The sequence below is a fragment of the Siphateles boraxobius genome, unplaced genomic scaffold (assembly GCF_051911475.1).
Source record: "Siphateles boraxobius isolate OS27281-9 unplaced genomic scaffold, OSU_SipBor_1 29, whole genome shotgun sequence".
Taxonomy (NCBI): domain Eukaryota; kingdom Metazoa; phylum Chordata; class Actinopteri; order Cypriniformes; family Leuciscidae; genus Siphateles; species Siphateles boraxobius.
Window position 1 is genome coordinate 6020643 of NW_027508908.1, and position 16817 is coordinate 6037459.

The following is a 16817-nucleotide window of genomic DNA, read 5'->3' on the forward strand; positions in this document are numbered from 1 at the left end:
TCCATTACTGTTTTTAATTATTGTTCTGTGTTGTTAGTGCATTGTATTAAGAGTGACATGTAATATCATTTTTTTTAAAAATTCTAGATAGCTGGATGCTTTGAGTGAACAATGGGATGAAGATATATTCAATAGAGAGCATTTGCATTGTTAATACAAAAAATATATAGCCGCAAGATATTTGGGTTTGACTGTAAATTGTCAAATTAATTAAAATATTAAAATTTTATATTGTAGATGTTTTGCCAGGAACCACAGAGCAAATTCAGGACATTGTCTTACAAATCTTTGGATGAATTGTACAAAATAATTGTTTTGGTTAAATATATATATACATATGTATAAATAAGATGAAAACAAACACAAAACAAAATAGACAAAAAAAATAAAAATAAAATAAAAACAAAATAATAAAATGGACTTCTGGCATTGTGGCATAATTTTCAAGCACATTTCCCTGATTGCATTATGTGTCCAGACAGTAGCATAATGATTTTTTTATTGATTTAAATTAGCATTAATTCAAGGTAGTAAACATGAATTTTTTTATTGCATTACAATACTTTGGGGCTAAATGTACTTAACTGTCGTGAAAATAATGTCACGATGCAATTAAAGGTTTTCTGTTCAATGGTTTTCTTCAAGTAAAACCATTTCCTATTACTTTCTTTTGTGTTGAAATATGACTTTTCTTTAGATCATGAGCTGCTGTATTTTTCTCCTGAACTCCTCTCATTCACCAAATCAGAACCAAATTAAAACCCCATCAGCCATTTTCAGCATGAAGAAATCCATCTAATTACTCAATCACCCCCCCTCTCTATGTTTCTCATGGGAATAATGGGGAGACAAGAGATGCAGAGAGAGCGACAGAAAGCAAAGGACCAGAATCATTCTTTCATTAGAATATTAACAAGGGGTGTTAAATTAAAGAGGATTTCACAGGATCAGCAAATAGACCAATGCACTACTGAACTTTCACAAGGATTAATATAAAAAAAAAAAAAGGTACACATGCCAATTAATTCAACACCTCTTGGTTACTTATTGATATGATGGCATTTCCAAGTCAATAACAACAATAAATGTATTTCCCTGAGAATCTCATGTATTCAGATTATTCACAAACTAAGAATGCATATGTAAAACAAGGGGCATTAGGATCACCTTGTTAACCATGTACATAATCACACATTCTAATTGAATATGCATGATGAATATTAATGAGACACCAGTCACACACACACACACAAGCAGGCAGTCTTGTCACATATTCATTGAATTGCAAAAAGCATGATGTTTCAATGGGAAAGCATTAGTTTGCCCCCTTCTGTCCAATTCAAGAACTAAAACAAAACACCAAAATATTTCTCCTCCAGTCACTCATATACAGTCCAGTGATTTGAATAAATAAAATAAGTAATACATTAAATACATATACAATTTAGTTTTTAAGATATACTTTTTATTCAAGATTTTAGTAGGTTTCTAGAGTTTTAATAATTCTAACAGGATTCGCTGGGTAATTTATTGCTCCCACAATTTTTCACCAACGATTTTAAATCATGTTAGATTAGGGCATGTCAAGTAGAAATTGTTGGAATTAGATTAGAGTATTAGAATACATTAAACGCATGTCTCCAATAAAACCTTCAACGATGACTGAGGTTATCACACACGCAAGTCTACACTTCTTAAATAATGTCTTTTATAGGTTTTAAGAAAAATATATATTTTCACATTCCCTGATATTTCAGAGATTCCCATGAATCTAGGAACCCTGGTTATTTTTGTGTAAGTGCTGGAAATGACAGATCCCTCCACCTCCTGTTTTCTCACCTGGGAATGCTGGTCAGGTATGTCAGCACATTGTGAAACTCCTGCTCCTCCAGCTCACCAAACGCCGGGTACTCTGGGAAAATAATGATGGGGCTGCCATTTTGTCCTCGGCCACCTGAAAACGCAGATTTGGAAGAATGCAGCTGTTAGCAAATCTGTTTAAGACATTCATTTTGCCTTGTAATACACATTTGCACTGTTATAATATATGAAAACCTGCAGATTAAGAGTGGACATTGTCTATAACCAGTGACCTGGAAGAAGCGTTAACCTCCTGAAATCATCTGAACTCATTTATAGCCACCTTACATCTGAGATATTTGAAGTATCAACACTTATGCATTTAAAAAAAGGCTTCTACCCACAAGGGGGCACTTCCAAATCTTCCCATGTACAGCTCACACAGAGGAAGACAGAGACTGTGTACATTCACAGAAGACTAATCTCAGCTATTACGAACTGCATAGATGCATCAAGGACATGAGGCAATGTCAAGGGCACAACGCAACGCCATGAGGACAAAACCTTCAAATCTCCTCTTTTCCGGTCACTGAGCTTTGAAATACAGATGATAAACATCATACACATCGTTACTGAGCCTTTAACTTGGTCAGACTCCGTCTCTCTCTGTGTAAGTAAGTGTGTGCGTGAGAGTGTGTGTGAGTGTGAGAGAGAGAGAGAGAGAGAGAGAGAGAGAGAGAGAGAGAGAGAGAGAGAGAGAGAGAGAGAGAGAGAGAGAGAGAGAGAGAGAGAGAGAGAGAGAGAGAGAGAGAGAGAGACAGAATGGGAAAGAGGAAGAAGGACATGTTTGGTGCATTGTGTGCAGTGACAGAGGTCATGTGATGGTGTGTGTGTTTGGCTTCAACACTGAGATTAATAGAGCAGGATGGATCCACTGCGGAGCTCACATATATTAACACCTCTATGACAGTCACACACAGAAACACAGGTGAACACACAAGGTGAAAAGGACACTGCTGCCGCATTTGTAATCATAAGTAGAGCAAAACCAAAGTGCTTCAGTCCATCTGGACCAGGTGAGAGAGAGAGAGAGAGAGAGAGAGAGAGAGAGAGAGAGGGAGAGGGGGGGGGGGGATAGGGGTCTGAGTCACTCCATTATATTAAAACATGCTATACAAAAATACAGAGTGTACTGTCAACACACACAACCTGGGGGGGTTGCAGTATATTAGAGTATACTGGAGATTTGTGTATAATAAGGTAGAATTGTGGAGTTGAATGGAATATAAAACAGTAGAATGGAGTATACCGGTATTACAGTCGAACAGAGATTAATAAGGTAGAATAGAGTAGAATGTAGAAAATCAGTACATTAGAGTTGAATAGAGGTAAATAGAATGTAGAACAACAGAATGGAGTAGAATATAGTGTAATTGAGTATAATAGAAAAAGTTGAATATAGTAGAATGGAGTATATTAGAGAAGACGAATGGAGTATATTACAATAGAATTGAGTATAAAATAGTAGAATAGAGTAGAATGGAGTATATTAGAGTAGACGAATGGAGTATATTACAATAGAATTGAGTATAAAATAGTAGAATAGAGTAGAATGGAGTATATTAGAGTAGACGAATGGAGTATATTACAATAGAATGGAGTATAAGGTAGAATAGAGTAGAATGTAGAAAAACAATACATTGGAGTTGAATAGAGTAGAATGGAATATATATGGGTAGAACAGAAGAATTTAGTATAATAAAAAATAATAGTAGACGCAGAGCAATATAAAATAGAAGAATAGAGCAGAATGGTGTAAATTAAATGAGTGTATAACAGAGTAGAGTTGAATGTAGTAGAATACAGTAAATAAGCAGAACACACACAAAAAAAAACATACGCAAGAAGTAAGGAACACGGACAACATTAACAGGAAAAAAAGATAAAACACTCCATACAAAGATTTCATCAAAACTTCACATACGGGTGGCTTTAGTTTCCTGTGATTCCATCACACACACAGTATGATAATGATAATATCAGACACGGGCCGCTGCAACCGTCTGGAGGAAAAAAGTTGGTCAGAAAAAGATGAAAAGAACAAAAAGGAAATGAAAATAGGAAATAAACAGAGAGTCTAGCAGTTGAGGTCTGTCATTAAATTTAGGTGGAGAACTGAAGCATAAGTCCAGAGGAACATGTTCACCACAGGAACACACACACACACACACACACACGTCACTAAGTAATCAATGCTCCATATAGTGCACTAAGGCGAGGTTTGGTAAAAGTAGGTGAGAAATCTAAAAACAACAAAAATTATTAGGACAGTATTCCTCAGCATTTAGCAGTCCTCTCCAGATTGCAAGATAGACAATATAGTGTTGGCTAGAGCACATCAGTTGTGCACTCTAAATGGTAACAAACTTTCCACTAAGAATTCAGGCAACAGTATAAAATGGATGACACCCCTTACAGTGCACAACACGACTGGTTAATGATTTCTTTTTCTTTTTTTTTTCAATTATCTTTTTATTGGTTTTTAACATTTTGTTAACATAACAGACCAAAAAGAAAAAGAAAGACAAAAAAATAAATAAAAACAAAATTAAAAAAAAAAAAATATATATATATATATATACACACTGTACATATACATACACATATAATAAATAAAGATAATAATAATAAAATACAGCAAATTAAATCAAGTCAGTCCGTGGTCACAAATCACAGTTCATTCTTTATGAATGATAAGTAGGCTAAACATGCCGAACCCTGTCATGACATGGTAGTGTCAGAGGTCGATAAGCGGTTCCCATATCCTTCGGAAGGCATCCCCCTTATTTTTCAGGGCGTATGTACGTTGTTCCAGTCTTAAAGTTTAATTTAGGATTTGTTTAAACAGATTGAATGATGGGGGTTTTTGTTGATTCCAATTGAGCAAGATGCACTTCTTTTGATAATGATTTCTTAAGGCAAAAGGCCACCAGTTAACAGAAGCCAGAGGTGCAATGAACACTGATTCTGGTAATCATAGAAACCACAGTCTTTAAATACAGTACAGCGATAAACAACGCATTAAAAATGAACCATTATGCACAGAACTCTCTCTCTCTCTCTCAAAAGGTTACAAAAATACATTTAGTATTATGAAAGTCCTATTTGTTTTAGTAAACAATTTTGCATGGAATATCCTTGTTTCTTTAACGATGCAACTCGGTTGTTGTTCACTCTTCTGGCACTATCCTGGTAAATGTTTCATGGCATGTATAATGCATGAGTTCAGAGTCAGGTTTGTAAATATTCAGAGACTCTCTCGTAGATTGATGCAATAAAAGCATGAGGGGTTTCATAAAAAAAACCTGAATCCCAATCTAATCCTCTTATTCACCATAAAACTCTTCTTTAGGACTCGCACACAGCCTAACTGTCATTCAAATATCCTCGCAAAGCACATCAGCTGAGAACGGTGTTGTCAAGCGCATCGTCAAGGCAACACTGAATAATTAAGGGGCGTTATCCTGGGCAACCTGAGCCGGGCCCTAACTGGGTTATTTACGGAGACTGGAGAGAGTTTCTGGAGTGTTTTTAAGTGACTCCATGTATATGTGGAATCTGTGCATGTTCTGAATGAATCTGCCGTTGACGCCGTGAAAGCAGACATTTATAAATAATCTCTGTTGCGTATTCACCTTTGACACAAACGGCACATGTAAAACAGTTACCGGACACAATCTGTATTTATTATGACAATCTGTTCATCATGTAAAGTGATCGAGTCTCTTCAGAAAGTTTGGACTATACCCCTCGATTCATATGAATAGTTGTGTAGTTGTCAATGGAGGGACAGAAGGCTCTCAGATTTCATTTGAGTTCTGAAGATGAACCAAAGTCTTATGGGTTTGGAACGACATGAGTGCGAGTAAATAATGACGGAATTTTCTTTTTTTGGTAGAACTAACCCTTTATGTGAGTTATTTACTTCATGCAGCAGACACTGCAGAAACAATGAGAATGTCAGCATTGATAAAACTCAAATATTAGTTTCTGTAAAAAGGATCATGTTACACTGAAGACTGGAGTAATGATGCTGAAATTTTAGCTTTGCCATCACAGGAATAAATTACATTTTGAAACATATGAAAAAAAAAAGTTTTTTGCATTTTAGATCAAATAATGCAGCATTGGTGTGCATAAGAAACAAACCCCAAACTTCTGAATGGTAATATAAGGTGATCTAAAACACCTTAAATCGTGTTCTTTCATCAGGTTAAAGCAAAAACCAATCCGCACACAGATTTGTGCCTGTTACATGGGGTCGCAAACCAAAACTGGACCAATCAGCTGTGAGCAAAGTGACATATATCTGACGCAATAAAGCCACTCCCCCTGTATCTCTCGCTCCAAATTAAAGCAGTTTATAGTCATAACATTTTAGAAACAAATTTCCTATCATTAAATTGTTTCATTCATTTAATAGATATAATTATTATATTAACTGACATTTAAACATTACATTTAAATGAATATAGCTTTTAAACAGATTAAGCTTACATGTATACTTTTTAGCTCTTTGTGAACCTATATAAATTATTATTTATATTCAGTTGATACATATGCATTGATATAGTCTGATATTTTCTTTCAGGTGGCGTCTCAAACTTTGGCTGCAGCAGCAGTGTTCATTCCTGCCTTGTGTTGTGAATGGATTTAAATGGATGATATTTCACATTTTTCATCTTCAAAAGATAAGTAAATTGCATGGCTCTCTAGCAAGAAGTGAATTAAACTGACACTCTCCATGCTGCGTGTGATTGGCTGTTCGCAGCACATGACACACTCTTAGGTGCATTGGCTTCAGATTTATTCACTGTGGCGAGCAGGACGGGTTGCGTGATTGCTGATGAGTGACACCTGTGCGGCGCACCGTTTCAAACTCTGACAGAGACTGTTTATAAAGAGCATTTTGAGCCCGCTGAATCTGATCTAAACCAGGCTGGATTTGTGCGGTTTTGTCAACACCGAAACTTAGAGTTTGTTCAACTAGCTTCATGCAAAAGGCCTCTGATTTTCCTTTTTCAATGTACATATCTATTTGAGCTACCTGATGTTAAAACCAGAAGATTCTTGTTTTGAAAGGCTCTTTTAAAATCAGTTATTTCTTTTTAACGTAATCAGTGTTTTGTCATACAAGTAAACTAATTTAATGTTGATCATTTTGATAAAGCTTTTCAGGATCTCTGACAGTCAGCACACAATGGTCTTTATTGGCAATGCATTCTGGGACCGATTGTGTAGGAGACTCACCTGACAGGAAGGCAAACTGTTTCCTGAGGTCTGGGCTGATGTCTGCGGCACACAGAGGACTGCTCTCCTGCTGCATAATCTCATCTGAATGACAAATGAAGAGATTCAATTAGTCCACAGTGATGTAAACATTAAAAAAAGAAAAATCACAATAAACAAAATAGTTGTTACTGCACTTTTAAAGTGCCCCTATTATGCTTTTTCAGATATTAATTTTCATGCAGTGTGTAATATAGTTGTTTGTGAATGTAAAAGGTCTGCAAACTTTTATAGATTAAAAGGGCATGATAAATAGAGTTACTGTCTCCAAAAAGAAAGAACCGATTCTGAATCCTTGATCAAACCGTTTAGGATACTGTGAGAAAAGCAGTGATGCTGCATTGTATATTATGATCAAATTAAACTGTTTTTGACCTTGGATGCATGTGAACCTATTGTAGGAAACCTCCGAAACAAAGAGCATAATAGTGGTACTTTAAAAATGGAAAAATATGGCTTTTTAAAAGACTATAATTCATTCAAAAATCATCACACAATATCATAGACAGAAATCTGACTTCACAGATGTGGGTTATAGTGAAGATGGCATGCTCTTGGTCAGAGTTTGAGAAGCGCATATGAATGGATGGAGGTGAGTGAGCAGTTGATGGATTGATGGAGATGAGAAGGTGAAAACATAGAAAAACGAGTGCATTTCCGTGTGCATCGGGAGATGCTGGATTATTGTAAGCAGCTTTTGAGAGTCTTGAGCCGCTGCGGTGTGTGTGTGTTTGTGCGCGTGCTGTGGTGCACCGCATATCTCTCAGGCTCAGACTCTATGACTTTAAGAGTTTAGATCAGATATGTTGTTCTCATGTGTTATAATCTGAACACGCATGTCAATATGAATTAGTCTTTATTTAGGCCAGTGTGAACAGATGAATCTGAAACCAAACAAAACGATCCATCTTGACTAACCACGGGCACAGTGCCTATCAGCACGGATAAAGACCCTGGACAGCAGTCGGAAACACACACACACACACACACGTCTTTCCTGAGGAATCTCTGTTAGGGATCTTGAACTCAGCATATGGGTATGCAAGTAGGTCACAGATAAACAGTTCTGTAATTGGGCTTACTGATTTCATCATTAATTCTCTTTCTATTAGTCTTCACAGCAACTTACTGAAGTTTATGCTGCACAAATGTTAGAATGTTCACTTAAGACAAATACAGATAACATCCCTGTGTCCAGCAGACAACATCCATCTGTGCAACAGAACAGACCATCTGGGTCGACAACACAGAGGTTTTAAGAAACAGATAGGATGGCTTTTGCAGCTTTAAATTAACAACAAGTAAAATATTATTAGTTGTATGTGTCTGTGCAGTTGATCAGAATCCAGAATTAACTTTTTGCCATGCCTGCCATTCTCATGCAATTTACATGCAATAAATGTCTTACTGACCAAGAACATTTAAAGTGAATAAAAGATAAAATATAATAAAAAAATATATATTTAAAATTAAATAAAAAAAAGTTTGAATGATTAAAATAAAACAAATACAAAATTTAAATAAACTTCTAAAAAAAAAATATTTTAAATCATAATATTCAAATTTCAGGTTTTATTCAATTACACTAAAATTAAACAGCCAGTTTTATTTACTTCCTCAATCCCATTTTTACTCAAATTGCCCCTGACTGTGATGCGCTCAACAAACAAGTTCACAATCATTCATGATCTTTACCGTGATTTAAACTATGTTACTTTTGATTATTCTGTGAGATATAATATATTGTCTGCAGCAACAACTACAAAAAAACCTTGTGAAGCACAACCTTCACATCATCTGATGAAGCGGCTTGTTAAAATAATCTCCTAACACAGGAAATGCCCTAGTTTGGAAGCCGTGGAGAACATTAGAAAAGCCATCAGGAGAAGATAAGGGCGGTGATGTCAGGCACATTACAACATTATAGAAAAACACTCTAGCTATCATCCTGTTATTAAGATTCTGTAAAGTTCATTGACATTGTGCCTGTTATTTAAATGAAGGTTCAGCAACTCGTCATTTGTTGCACCATATAAGTACAGTCCCTTGAACTTCAAAGTTCAGCCCCCTCAGTGTCAATAATAACATGCTCTACTCAAACTGAACTATCTCCCCTTTCCTTTCTCACCGCTCCACTCACTACAGCCATGATGAGCAATGGAAAGATGCTTGAGGATAAAGAGAGAACTGTCAATCCTTAACGGGATCAACCCTGGTAACACAGACGGGGCTCACGCTTGAGAATAGTAACTGTAGATGCCGAAAGTCTGGCTTGTTGCACAGATTGCAGACCACATTCAGATTAAGATGTTACAGGGATTGCTGGTTTCAGATCAGCCTGTGACGCGTGATTTTAGAGACAGCTGCCCCAGCCCAGGTTAAAACTGAGCTAGAGAGGTTACGGGAAGATTCTGGCACTGAAAGAATGGCACAGTTGAGTAGAAGAGAAGTCATGACCAACAGAGAAAACAATAGGGGCTTTTTGTCATATAAAGATCACCAAAATTTCATATTTAAAATTTTTTTTCTTAAAAAAAATTATTCATGCCTTAAAATAGTTGAATGTAACTATACAACCTTACCTCATTTAGTATACGTGGTTCTATGAATATGCAAATTAGCCCCGCCTCCACTCACTCACACCAGCTCAGAGACGTGATTGGTTACAAGCTAGTTTGTGAAGTCAGAAACCCCAGCGATTTCAAATCGCGTTTTTTGAGACTGTCTTTGGTTCACTGCAGTTTCAAGGAGAAAATATTTTCAAATAAAATAAGGGGACTTTAAGCGTGGCATTCAACAATGTCAACAACTGAAGTGCCTGGACTTTGGCCTCAATCCATCTATCGTGGTTTTCCATGTTCGTAGAGTTAGTTCATGGGGTATGTATGTAAACTGTGTTTACACGGCTTTTTAAAAATGGTGGGTGCCAGTGTTTCATATGGCATGCGTTCGGCCAATCATCATACAGTACACTTGTGTCACCGGTAGTTCGTATTGTGTGGAGTTAGATCCAACTCTGAAGGAGGAGCTAATTTAGGCCCTGTCCCAAAAGCTGTTGCTATAACCAAAATCATTTACAGTTCCTACGGTGTGACCATCAAAAAGCCGGTACAACCATTAGTTAGAGCAACTATGAAAAAAAATTGCAAAAGCCACAAACGCTTTTCTTTTCTTTGACCTGGTCGTAATTCAGTGCAAGCCTTTGCGTCAGTACATCCATACTCAAAGTTCAACTCAAAGATTCATCACTTGTTGCTTCAGGCTATTAGGGTTCATTCTATAGGTTGTGCAACATCACAAAGACAAAATCTGATGGGAGAGAACATATAAAAATAGACCTGCTTAAAAATAACAGGTCAAGGGATTTTATGGCCAACTACTCCATGACATGTTCCTCTGTGTTCCAAATTGGATTGTATTCCAAACACTATTATACATTTAAGCAATTAGGTAAAAGAGGCTGTTACATTGTGAATGTAGTCACGGCTATGGGGCACATGACATAGACACAGAGGAATGCCAGCAACTCCTTCATCTGCGAAAATATTCACATTACAGCACAAACTCAAATGCCGCTTTAAATTTTTTTTTAGAGTTTTAAAACAGCAAACAGCACAGAATATATTAATATTCATGTGGAATTTTTGGGGTCAGCAAGTTTGGGGTCAGAGAGATTTTGAAGAAATTAATACTTTTATTCAGCAAGGACGTATAAATTGATCTAAAGTGGCAGCAAAGACTGCTACCTATTTGTTTACAGGGCATGAAACTGTTTTTTGCAAAAACATGCAGTTATGACACCAAAATTTTAGATACCAGTAAAAATTCACAATTCTCTATTCCAATTTTGATACCACCGCTAAAACTACTTGCCTAACTAATATAAATGTGAAACATTTTTAAAGACAAGTAGGCTAACAGTAGTTTTCAAGTAGAGACACTGAATAAAGTAATCAAGTGTAAAATAACACTGGAAAGTCTTCATTAAACATCAAATAATCCTTATTAAAGTTACAAAAGTTATTCGTCAAAAGAGCAGTGAGTGAACTTTTCTTTGTCCTTTGTTTGATTAATATTGAAAACGCAGACAGCATCAGGATCATTAGGATGCTGTCACTTTGAGAGCGAACTCACGGATCCAATATACTGATACACATGCATGGTTTTTCTCTACTGTTTAAGAGGATACTCGTCAAGACAGGCTTTTGTTTTTATGTATTTTTATGTGAATTTATCCATTCAAGCGCAAGGAGGTGTGAAAGAGCTGAATTCAGTATTTGCGCGCTGTCTGTGAAGCCTCTTCCTGGGCGTGTGCTTCCGATCTTAGCGTACACACAACTTCATACGCGGCGCGCAAGTAATGAATTTGAGGCTTAAACTTTCGTGACGATGCATTGTTGGAATTCATAAAAATAAAATTACAGATTTGAAAGAAAAAATATTAAATATTTGGGCCAAATTCTAAATGATCTCATCAAGACTTCGAACTTCTAATAAAGTAGTCAGTTTGTGATTTTATCCTCAATCAAATAACTGGATGTGGTCTTTCATTTACATTTTATCCCACTGCTCCCGTTAAACAATAGTCATTGAGATAGAGGGGGGCACGTTCAGTCTTGCTGTCGCCTCAGATGGGCTCATGAGAAAGAAGCTTGAGCAAAGTCCAACGTTTCATTCACCAGCTCATCTCTTGGTGTTTAATCAACAAAGATACGGCACAGAGCCTCGGCTCCATACAAAACATCCTCTCACATATCCGCAAAAACCAAAGCAGCAATAACAGGCTATAGAAACGGCCCAGGGCCCGGCGCAGTCGCCAAGAACGCCAACCGCACATTGACAAAGCGATTCAACGCCGGAGCACAGGGTGCTGGGATTCACAAGAACCGGGGGAAGGGCAGACGCTCTCATTTTAATGCCATTCAACGGATAGACGAGTATTCTTTACAAGGCCTTACATATTTAATGCCACTCGGATGGGTTGATCCGTGACCGTTACCTCAATGTGATTGAAGATCTGGGCTTGGATTGTAATCTAAAAGATCCCAGTTATGAATCTCCCATATTCATCTCAGGAAACTGATAGATGTCTTTTGTTACATGATTGTGTTCGCTGACAAAACTAGAACCACAGAAAGCATTGTTCAATGTTATGCATTACACTTATAGTACTGCGTTACGTAAAGTCCCCCTGTAGTCAATTGTATCCCTTAAAACACATCTTTGATCACCAAAACTACATTTTTTTTTTATTCATGTATTAAAATAGCTTGAATATAACTCTACACCCTTTCTTCATTTAGTAAAGGATTTTTTGTTTGGAAGTGTTATTTTTTGTCTTTATCTTTATTTTAAGTCTTTATCTTCTGACATAGTGTGCATGCAATGACATACAAGCTATACTATGACTTTTATGGGTAAAAAGTGTATTTATACAGGCATCACGATTGAAGGAACGATTCATGAATCCAAGTGTTGCATTGACAATTTGCAAAATGTGCACAAACAATAAAAAACACAAGACTCACGTTGATTTGTAACTATTGTATTTTTCAGTAAATAAATTTAAAAAGGAATGTTAGATTTAATAATAAAATAAAAATCATGAATACAATTTAACAATTTGATGTGAGAACAAATTGATATGGAGCCTTAATTTGATTATTTAAAAAATTGTAATACGTTACACCCGACACTGGACTTATTATCTGTCAAACATCCTGATGCTCTCCTCCTAATTATTATTAAGTCCTCCAAATTATTCACTATTGCGTAAAATTCATGTGCAATCGTGAGCCTCACGATCTCACCTCTTTTGGAACTCTGTTTCCTGGTGCAGGAGAACAAGGACAGCATGTTTTCCGTGTCTCTGCGGTTGTGTTCACTCTCTGCATTATTTACAGGCGAGGGTTGGGTACAGTGGCTTAAAAACCTAAGTATTACACTAAGAGCTTAGATGGAAAAACATAGTTTGACACATAGTGACAAACACACACACACTTAATGTTAACATGCAAGGCAAACATCCTCTTTGTTCTTCATGTCTGTGCAAGCAGCCCAGGTTAAACACATATTGCAGTTTTTGTTAAAGACCTCTTTGGCTGTGTCTTGTCCGAGCCTGTCTGAACTATAAAGAAACCAGGCCAGGGTAAAACACACGGGAGTGCAATACGGAAACCATTACTGCTACACTAGACAGTGAAGGCCAGGTAATACAGCAAAGAGAGGGTTGCACACACACACACACCTCATTGTGATATCCACAATAACTATATGTTTTATGCGCTCTAAACAAAGCAAAGCTCAATGAACATCACGGTGGATAATAAAACAGTTAACATACTGAATCATATTAGGCTATATGATATATAACTTTCTTCTGTGTAACACATAAACAGGGTTCTCAAGTCTCACGCATTGGCCGTTGACACGCAATTCAACCAGTTCACATGCTCACACGCCACACTGTGTATTTCTCACGCTGAAAAGGCAATGCCAACCAAGTTGTCCTGCAAGCTTTATATATAACGTTGTATACGAGGCGCAGCCACACAAAGTGAAGTTTCCTGCCGCCAGCACGTATCTAGGCCAGATTGCGTTCGTTACTAGGCAACATAGATGCGCCTACTCACGGAAGTTGACGGAACATTCTCTTTTCTCGGCCACCATACGCAAAGAGTATAGAAGTACCTCCAGAGAGTGTACCTCTATAGACCTTATGCACCAAAGAAACGAGGGCGCCGCCATCTTTAGAATATTGTCTTTGAACTTGCGTTTTTGCGGTCGCTCTGTATATTTCTATGGCATCGCTGTCCATGAGTAATTAGCTGGTGAAGTTGATTTACTTATTGTAGAGTTAACTTAAGTTATCACGAGCATTGTAATGTTTATCATAAGCATTGTAAAGCATATGTCTTAACAAATGGACCTTGGAATTTTTTTTTAAGAGCCGTTCATTCATAACTACGCAAGATCGCTGTAAAAATACAGACCGGAATTCAAAAGACAACGACCTATGAGTTGAAAAGGGGCGTGGCTACATAAGGTCTATACTCTTTGCCATACGTTCGTTACTAGGTAACCAACAACATTGCGCAAACACCATGGCGAACACACGTTGTGATGGAGAATGTAGGTAAGTTTGAAGAAAGCTCGTCTAACATTTTAGGCTAGAACATTTAATATATAGCCCATTGTATACATTATTATCGATGCAGTCAAAACTCTACAACTACTTTGCAACCAGGCCAGAAGCTTTGGCTCAGTTTGGCTAGCTTACGTTATCTGAAAATAAGGGAAATGTTAGTGGGTATGGGAAGGAATAAAGATGTATTCATTTTATTTTAAATTATATATTATACTGTATTAATAGTCTTTCTAATTACATTGCATATTTGAGGGGTCCGTATCATTGATTGGATGAACGCAGTACGCGACCTCTAGCATTCTCGTATTGACGACTGTACTATCGAGTTTACTGAGTGGACATTTTGGACTATAAAAGGTAGGAATGAAATGGTCCCTTCTTCACTTAAATTGTCGCATTTTCTGTCAGCAATGCATTTGACATTTTCCTTTCAAATGCTCAATTTACTTTTTATATACAATGTGCAGTGCAGTGTTTCCGTGACTGTACAAAGCACGCAAATATGTCTGCAATTGGTTGACTGTTGCTAAGTGTCTAGCTTTAACATTCAAACACCGCATCGTTTCTCACTGTACAAGTTTGGCAGGGTTTCATAAACCCGGGTAGAAAGCGGTGCTAATCCTGCATCTAAATTACAAGTGTGAAAAGTTCCTTTACCCGGGGTCAAAAGCGGAGTTTACAACGATGATAACCCGGGGTTAAGCACAGTGTGAAAAGCACTAATTTGGTCTAATGTTGTTTTCGACCTCATGCATTAACTTTCATTATGTGGACAAAAACAGTTGAAACACTTCTATCTTCTGTTGAGCCCCACAGAATAAAGTCAGTCATACAGGTTTAGAATGACATGACAGTGAATTTTTATTTTTGGGTGAACTATCGCTTTGATATAATTAATTAGGATTCTGGGATCAAACATCCATTTGTATTTGCACAGTTCATATCCTTAACCACATATATAGTGCTTTATACAATACAAATTGTGGCAGCTTTACAGAAATAAACAGCAAAATAATTGTGTTTCCAAATTTATGAATTACCCTATTAAATGACTTCAATTTCAGCTGCTCTACAGAAGATATTGTCGTTATTCAGCTCAATTCATTTCAATGTCGATTTAAAAGTGCTCTTAAGCGATGTCGGGTGACGTCACTTCTTGTTGACGTTCGAAGTATTGTCAAACAAAAGGAGGCTAGCTCAACCCTCCCTCCTCCCCATCCCGTCCCCTCCCCCTCCCTTCTGTGCTTCCTGAAACAGGCTTTTCTGGTGTAAATTCGGGACTTTGCGCGTTCCTTCTCCTTTTCCCTCGTCTTTGCTATTTGTTCATCGGAAAGTAGTCTCTTTGGTCGTGTGGCGGCCATATCAAAATTCAAGAGAATATAATTCTAACGTTAGTCGTTGTCGTTAACTTCCCTCTTCATGCTTTTCTCTCCTCCACTCCCCACACCCCCCTTCATGTGCACGCGCACTACAAGCCAGCTCATTATTTATTTCACAACATACACAAACAACTTAACGAATGATGTCCCACATAAGCCATTAACATTGCACATGGTTGAGTGTAATGATGGCACCCATGTGTGCGTGTTTGTAATGTACAGTATGCAGACATGTGGTCTGACTCCACTTGCATCGACAAATGTGAACAATGCCGTATCAATTATACAACCACACCAACTGCTAACAAAAAGGGCAGCTGCGTCTGTGCTGTCAGATATGCATGTGTTCAAGACAGCATGCAGAAGAATTCATTCTCTAACATTTGGCATTATTGCTGCACTTTACAGAGTCCCCATCTGCCAGGCTGGAAGGATAAGGATCAGAACCCCCCCCCCCCACACACACACACATAACAAATGGGTCAAATATTCTACATTCCAATGCCCATCCCTTTAACAATGTAATTGAATGTATATCAGATCATTGTGATCCAAACTGAACAAAAATAAAACACAGTCACAAAAGTTCAGAGTCTGTCTGTAAAAGACTCTTTAAAAACTCTCAGGAGCAATAAATGCAGAAGGTTACTGATTACGGGGTATGATTTTACAATTTTCTATTTTCTCTCTCAGTGATGATATTGGAGAGTTAAAAGTTTCTGGACTTGGACCCAGCAAAACCACTGTAGTTGGCCACACGTATAACAACAATACTGGACGTATATAGATAGATGGTTACTAAGTAATCATAGTGAGAAAAATGATCTTGACAAACCCTGTGCAGTCAACCAGAACAGTGAGAAAATATAACCGTCTGCTAACCTGTAAAAATAAGAATTCAGACATGTTTGCAAGCATCACTATTATGGTTGCTCGTACAAGTCTACTGTAAGACACTAAAAGTTATATAATTAATATTGATTAAAAGTGACAGTAAAGACTTTTGAACTTTGTAAAGAATCTTGAACAAAAAAACAAAACAAATGTATCTCAGACAGTTTCCCTAAAAATATGAAGCAGCACAATTATTTTAACATTGATTATAATAAGAAACGTTTCCTTAGCAATAAATCATCATATTA

At 37.1% G+C, this 16817-nt stretch overlaps 1 protein-coding gene across 20 annotated transcripts in view; it reads right to left on the bottom strand.

The window, feature by feature from the left end:
• mcf2la (mcf.2 cell line derived transforming sequence-like a) overlaps positions 1-16817 on the bottom strand; it is a 67286-nt gene that overhangs the window by 30951 nt on the left and 19518 nt on the right. For all 20 annotated transcript variants that reach the window (XM_077246303.1, XM_077246305.1, XM_077246296.1 and 17 more), the window contains exons 2-3: positions 7111-7194; positions 1840-1954 (exon numbers count right to left, since the gene is read on the bottom strand). In XM_077246303.1, the coding sequence (XP_077102418.1) occupies positions 1840-1954; positions 7111-7194 (199 nt within the window). The remainder of the gene's footprint in view (positions 1-1839; positions 1955-7110; positions 7195-16817) is intronic.